Genomic DNA, 6,728 nt, shown 5'->3' on the forward strand with positions numbered 1-6,728 from the left:
GCTATGAGTCGGGGCCGACTCGACGGCACATAACAACAACAACAACAACATCCATGAACAGGGCAGGTTCTTCCATTTATATAATCCCTTGTAGTTTCTTGTAGTAGTGCTTTATAGTTTTCTTTGTATAGGTCTTTTGTGTCTCTGGTAAGATTTATTCCTAGATATTTTATCTTTTTGGTAGCTATTGTAAATGGTATTATTTCCCTTCTTTTTCAGAGAACTCTTTGTTGATGTAGAGGAATCCAAATGATTTTTGTATGTTGATTTTGTATCCTGACACTTTGCTGAACGTCTCCATAGTTCCAGTAGTTTTTTTGCTGAGTCTCTTGGGTTTTCTATGTATAGGATCATGTCACCTGCAAACAGAGATAGCTTTACTCCCTCTTCGCTGGTTTGGATACCTTTTATTCCTGTTTCTTGCCTTAATGCCCTGGCCAGGACTTCCAATACAACTAAGAGTGGTGATAGAGGGCATCCTTGTCTGGTTCCTATTCATAAGGGGAATACTTTGAGTCTTTCTCTGTTAACAATAATGTTGACCATTGGCTTTGCATATATGCCCTTTATTATGTTGAGGAATTTCCCTTCTATCCCTATTTTGGTGAGAGGTCCTGCAGGATGGACTTCTAAGGGCACTGGCAGGAGCCCCAAGTCACTGAGGGAGGGTCTGAGACACGATTTCTAGAGGCCAGGCCATGAATCCCACACTCGGGCTCCCCATGAGCACCCCATTGCTGAGCACCCATCCTGCCCGTGGGAGAGAAGCAGGCCACCTCCACCGGTATGTTGTGAAAATCAGGTACCAAGTGCGAATTAAGGCAGGAACAAGCTCTAAGAGAGGGGAGTTCTGAAGGGTGCTAACATCTGTGGTCAAATATTCAGAGGGCACCAGGCAGGACTGCACCCCCTGCTCTGTTCCAGAAAAACTCCACAGAGGGTGGAAGGGGCTCTTCTCTGCATTCAGAGCAAAACCAGGAGACCAAGTTGTTGCTCCCGTTGTCACAAGCCACCCAGGTCGCTGGGCTGCCTTTCCACCAAGAGCACTTCAGGCTATGAGTGCCAGGTTAGACAGCCACCAGCTCAACCCATCCTTTCTCTCTCTTCCTCCCTCTCTCTCTTGTTCTTTCTCTCTCTCTCTCTCATTTTTTTTCTCTCTCAGTTTCTTGCAACGTGAGCTAGAATTGTCTCCCTTGGCGGTCTCCCTGCCCCATGGTCTCCTCTCAAGTCAAAGAAAGCCAGCATGGGTGCTTCCTCGCAGCAGCCACCAGGCCCTGTGTGGTGTTAAGGTTGGGGAGTGGATGGTGGCCGGGTCCAAACGAGCACCACAAGGCTGTCCACCCACAGGCCCACGAGCGGCAGTGGCAGGAAGAACCCGAGGTCACCTCTGTGGCTTGGTCCACGGGAGCATGGAGGCCTCCCCCTCTCCCACCCTGGAGAAGTGGCGCCTTCACACCCCAGCCCCGGGCCGCAGGCCTACCGTGGTGGATGAGCAGGTGTGGCCGAAGGCCTCGTGCCCTCAGGATCTGGCAGGCCGCGGGGGCCGGGGCGGTCACCTCCCCCTCGCAGACATCAAAGCCCAGCCTCCGAAGCAGCTCCACCAGCTCCCGGCGGGACCGCTGTGACTCGTTGGTGCAGAACCGAACCTTCAGCTGGGACCGCTTCAGTCTGTGGGGAGGCAGGGTGGGTGTGTCTACAGGCAGGACAGTGCAGCCTCTGAGTGGGGACACGTGGAGGGTGGATGGGGAAAACGAAGCAGGGAACAAAATGAGCTGTGGGCGTCCCAGGAGGGTCACCGAGAAGGGGTGGATCAGGCGCTCCACCCCATTACTGGGGTGAGGGAGACTCTGAATAGCGTCAGAACTGTGGTTAGTGACGACAGCAGCAGGGTAAGGCAGCAGGTCCCGAATGTCCCCTCTCCTACCATGCTGATGCTGTGCCCACCCTGCCTGTATCTGCCACACTCTTCTCTTGTTTTGTTTACAACAATAACCACTATCTCAAGCCTCTGCTGCATGTGTTTGTCCATCTGCCTCCTCCAGGCCTGTGTCTCCATGAGGCCAGGGACAGGTCGGCTTGGTTCTGCACCGAACACCAGAGCTTCACTCCCGCCAAGTATCTGCACTCACTATGACTGGAGAGCAGCCCTGACCCTTACAGCCACGTCCCTGCTTCCCCGAGGGTGGTGCTCCCCAGGCTGCGGCCCCTCACCAGCCCCTGTGGAAACCGAGACAGGTGTCCCACATCACATGACCGTCAGCCCTGAGCCCTGGAGCTGACAGGTGCGGTTTCTGTCGACTCACTGGCACTGGAGTGAATGTGGCCTGCGAGGCAGCCAAGTCGTCTTCAGTAACCCAGGCGAGTCGTCCCTTTGTTATTATTTGTCTTTCCTAATCAGAGGTTTATGAATTATCAATTACACTTAGTGGTTAATTGCCCTTCACAAAGGTAGCTTTTTTATTTTGAAATTAGACAGTTAATATATTGTAACTAATAGTGTCCCCTTGTACCTCCCAGATAGATCTTCATTGATTGGTGCCTGGAATGTGTGATTCGCACCCAAGTTAATGGAGCAGTTGAGTGAAGAAATGCCGGGATCCCGGGGGACTAATTACTGCTAATGAATCATGATGTGACCTTCCCAGAACAGTGAGCAATCGGTGTGACGGGGAGATGGCAGTGCCTCACATCTGCCATTGCAAACACAACTTCAGACGTGGGTACAAAAGTGCACAGACAACAGAACACGCCGGAGGATGCCAACGACACGGCTTCCTCTGAATGTCAGCAAATGTCCATCTCAAAGACAGGCCTCTTCAACCCGAGTATTCACTTTAGGGCTGGAGTCCGTCCCCGAAAACTGGGGCAGAAGACACGGGCCAGGCCCTCTCCTTCGGGTCCTGTCCACTTGTGCCACCAACCACCCCCTCCTGACACCCCTCTCCTGATGGTTTGGGCCTCCATGGGAGAGTCTCAGGGCATTTCTTCATTTTTCAAAACGACTTCTCCTAACTCTTGTTAGTAAAACATTACAATTCACAAAAGCCAAAGGCAGAAACCACCCAAGTGTCCAGACAGATGGATGAATGGATAAACAAAATGCAGTTTACACAGTCAACAAAGTGTTTGCTCAGTTACAAAGAAGAAAGAAGTCCTGGCACTGGTACGACATGGATGAACCTTGGGCACGCCAGAAGGACAGGCGTGTATGACCCCACACATAAGAGACAGGTAGAACAGGCCAATGCAGAGTGATCCAAGAATTAGTAATTACTGATCCTGGGCTGGGAGGGGGGAATGGGAGTTAAAAATAAGACAAAACAATGAGGTACTATTAAAAAACAAAAATCCACACAGGTGGTGCTCACCAAGGAAATGAGCTTATGAAGAGGAACCATTATCCCCAATGTACAGGAGCACAGACTGAGGCACCTGGAGGCACAGACCTGGCCGACATCGTGCAGCTTGTGAATAGCAGAGCCAATAAGCCCCACACCCTGCCCCGCATTTGCAGGCCAGCCAGGGACCCTGGGCCCCCGGGAGGGGAAGCCCTCGCCCTGAGCAAGGGCTCTGTGGCCCCAGACACCCAGCAGGCTCTGTCCCAGGGTGTCTGTGGGCAGGTGAAGCTCTAAAGGTATGAGGTGTGGCACCTGGGTGTGCGGTGGGGGCCCACCATGGGCAACGATGGGTCCTGTAACAGGCAACATCCTGAGCGGCCAAAGACCCCAAATCACGGGCATTTCTAGTGGAGCCTTGCTGGACGTTTGGGACTCAGCACTGGGAGGCTGGCACACATGATGCCGGAATGGTGGGAAAGCCAGGCCAGGCAGGGCGTCAGGGCACTGCCACAGCCCACAGTCAGGCCCCTAGGGGAGCAAGTCCCAAGAACCTCAGGGAGTGGGGGGCTGCCCCAGAAGCCGCCCCCTCCCCAGGAGCCTGTGGGGTGGGGATCCATCCACTTCCTTCAGTCACCCCAGTTCTGTGAACTGACCTTTACCTCGTGCCCAAGGCCAGGACGCGCCTTTGAGTGACAGTGTTGCCCGGTGCAATCACTACGCGTCCCCTTACAAATCACCCCCGACTTCACACATCTGCTGGCTGTCAGCATCTGCCAGAAGCGCTCACCCGAAAATAATGGAAACCCTCTCATTACTGCTCCGTAACAGGTAAAGCGCGAGGACAATTACTAGACACCCTGCGCGACCTTGGACGGCACCACAGCCTGCCCTCTTGGGCTGGCCGAGGGCACACCCGCTGGCGAGAGCCAGGGCCTCCTGGGGGGCAGGCTGCCAGTAAGGACAGCACAAGGCCCTCCTGGCCGGGCAGGAAGTGACCCCTTCCCATGCCAGTCTCACTGGATACACTCTAGAATCCCTCCCTAAACCTGTCTGCCGGGTGCCCAGCAGGTACGCACCTCACAGCTGGGCGCACCTGACTGACCACGTCCAGTCAGCTGGGCCGCTGGTTCCGGGGTGAGGTCTCTCGGCCCACTCAGCACTCTCCACCACAGCACCCACCAGTCCCCAGTCGGTGCTGTGAAATCCGGGGGGGGGTCCTGCTCCCCGCTAACCCTGCTCCAGGCTCTCCCCTCATCCCTGCTCCTATCTGAGGCCCTCCTCTGGGGAGCTTAAAGGGAGGTGGGATCTGGGAGACCAGACAGTGACTCCAAATCTCGCAACTTCGCCACCCATGGGAAGCGCCCTCCACAGGAGAGGAAAGGAGGAGGCCACAGCTGAGCGGGTTCACGGGTGGAAGGGAAAGGCCAAAGGCTGGCCAGGTCAGCTTCTGGGATTAGCATCCCAGAGGCTTAATGACTTCGCCAACATCATGGAGAAACCTGGGTTTGCTTTCTTATTTGCTCTGCCGTAGGCTGGCCCTCACAGAGTTGCACGAGGCCCCATGGCTGCCCTGGGCTGGACTCCTGTAGCTACCCTTGACAGCTAGAAGACCAGGGGCCAGCCTCTTACTGTCCTCGAGTTCAGCCATGACTTGAGGTAACGGCAGTACCTGGCCTCAGCTCCCTGGTGCTGCTATGGAGGCAAGGAGAAGGTCAGTGCAGGCCTAGGCAGGGCAACCCCCAACTCATCAAGCTCATCGTCAGACCATGAACTGCTCGCGGCTCCGGCACGGTCTTTCCAAGCAGCTCCTCCTTCCCACCCACTGACCAGGGGCGACCTCTCAGCAGGCTGATGGCCAGCCTGCTGCCCTGCCTTGTGGGTGCCCTGAATTCTCCAGTGATGCTCTGTGGGGCAGCAGCACACATGGCGTGTCATCAGCATCCAAAGTTCTGCTAGAGAGAAGAGCACAGGCCTGGGAGGGCAGGGAGGCACGTGGCCAGCCTCACTAGTTCCCTCTGTCTGGCCAGTGACGTCAGTGTGATGGTGCTAAGGCCAGACCTCAGCAGAGCCTGCAGCCAGGGCCCTTATGAAACACCGGCACACCTTCTCACACCGTGACTGCCTCATCTGCTGGACACTGATCCACTGTGTTCCCTCTCTGACTGGCCAGAGCCCCAGGCTCAGCTCTAAGGGCCATGCTGAGCTCATAAATATCAACATAAAGATCAGCTGCCCAAACCCACTTAGAACTAAGCACGTGGGAACCCGGAAGCCAGAGGAGACCTTGAAGATGGTCCAACCTAAGTGGCTCATTTCACAGAATGGGACACTGAGGTGCTAAGGACATGTGGTTGGGGAGTCGCGTGTTCTCCGGACCACCCTCCACCCTCCAGACTCAGTGGTCCATCCTTCCTGAGCACCATGACAGGCTGGGCCAGTGCTGGGCATGGCAGAGGTCCGAGGCCAGGCACCCCAGGGGCCCTTGAGGTAGCAAGGGAGCTCGGCTCGGGAACAGTCACCCCAGGAGCACTTCTGCCACCTCCTCACTGTGTAACCACAGCTTGTCTGACCCTCTCCAGCCTCAGTCTCTGCAGCTGTAAAATGGGGCACTGATAGCAGCCAGGTGGGAGCCCTGGTACCACACTGGTTAAATGCTCTGTTGCTAACCGAGAGGTCAGCAGTTCGAACCCACGAGCCATTCTATGGGAGAAGATGAGGCAGTCTGCTTCAATAAAGATTTATAGCCTGGGAAACCCTTTGGAGCAGTTCCACTCTGTCCTGCAGGGTCGCTATGAGTTGGAATCGACTTGACAGCAATGGATTTGGTTTGGTTTGGTAACAGTGGAGGAAACACAGGCAGAATGCTCCTTAGAAGGAAGGGTGAAGAGACTTCCTCTCATGTCCTTTGGACATGTTATCAGGAGGGACCAGTCCCTGCAGAGGGACACCATGCTTGGTAACGTAGAAAGTCAACAAAGAAAGAGGCAGACCCTCAACAAGATGGATTGACACAATGGCTGCAGCGATGGGCTCCAGCGTAGCAATGACTGTGAGGATGGGGCAGTACCGGACGGGGTTTTGTTCTGTTGAACACAGAGTTGCTGTGAGTTGGAGCCGACTTGACCGCACCTACTACCACCACCACTTCTTAGGGCTGTTGTGAGGATGACATTAAAAAGCATATGAGAAGCACCAGGCACATACTGGATAAAAACCCAGTAAATGGCAGTGATGATGATGGTTGTGGCAGTGACAACCACAGCTCCGACAAGCCCAGTGCTGGAGGCAGGCCCTGTCTGACAGGAAGCCAGCCACCTGGTGAACCATGGATGGTGGTGGGGAGGGGAGCTCCTTACTGGAGAAGCCCAGAGGGCACCACCTGTTTTGGTG

The 6,728-nt window shown here is 55.0% G+C and overlaps 1 protein-coding gene across 1 annotated transcript in view; it reads right to left on the bottom strand.

Annotated features, from left to right (window-relative positions):
- The window catches only part of LOC103193647 (phospholysine phosphohistidine inorganic pyrophosphate phosphatase), a 135,904-nt gene that overhangs the window by 120,209 nt on the left and 8,967 nt on the right, over positions 1–6,728 (bottom strand). Inside the window, exons 2-3 of the mRNA XM_007936901.1 lie at positions 1,481–1,668; positions 807–915 (exon numbers count right to left, since the gene is read on the bottom strand). Of these exons, the coding sequence (XP_007935092.1) occupies positions 807–915; positions 1,481–1,668 (297 nt within the window). The remainder of the gene's footprint in view (positions 1–806; positions 916–1,480; positions 1,669–6,728) is intronic.

Source organism: Orycteropus afer, unplaced genomic scaffold (genome assembly GCF_000298275.1).
Source record: "Orycteropus afer afer isolate SDZICR_OR568_19922 unplaced genomic scaffold, OryAfe1.0 scaffold00038, whole genome shotgun sequence".
In the NCBI taxonomy this organism is placed as follows: Eukaryota; Metazoa; Chordata; class Mammalia; order Tubulidentata; family Orycteropodidae; genus Orycteropus; species Orycteropus afer.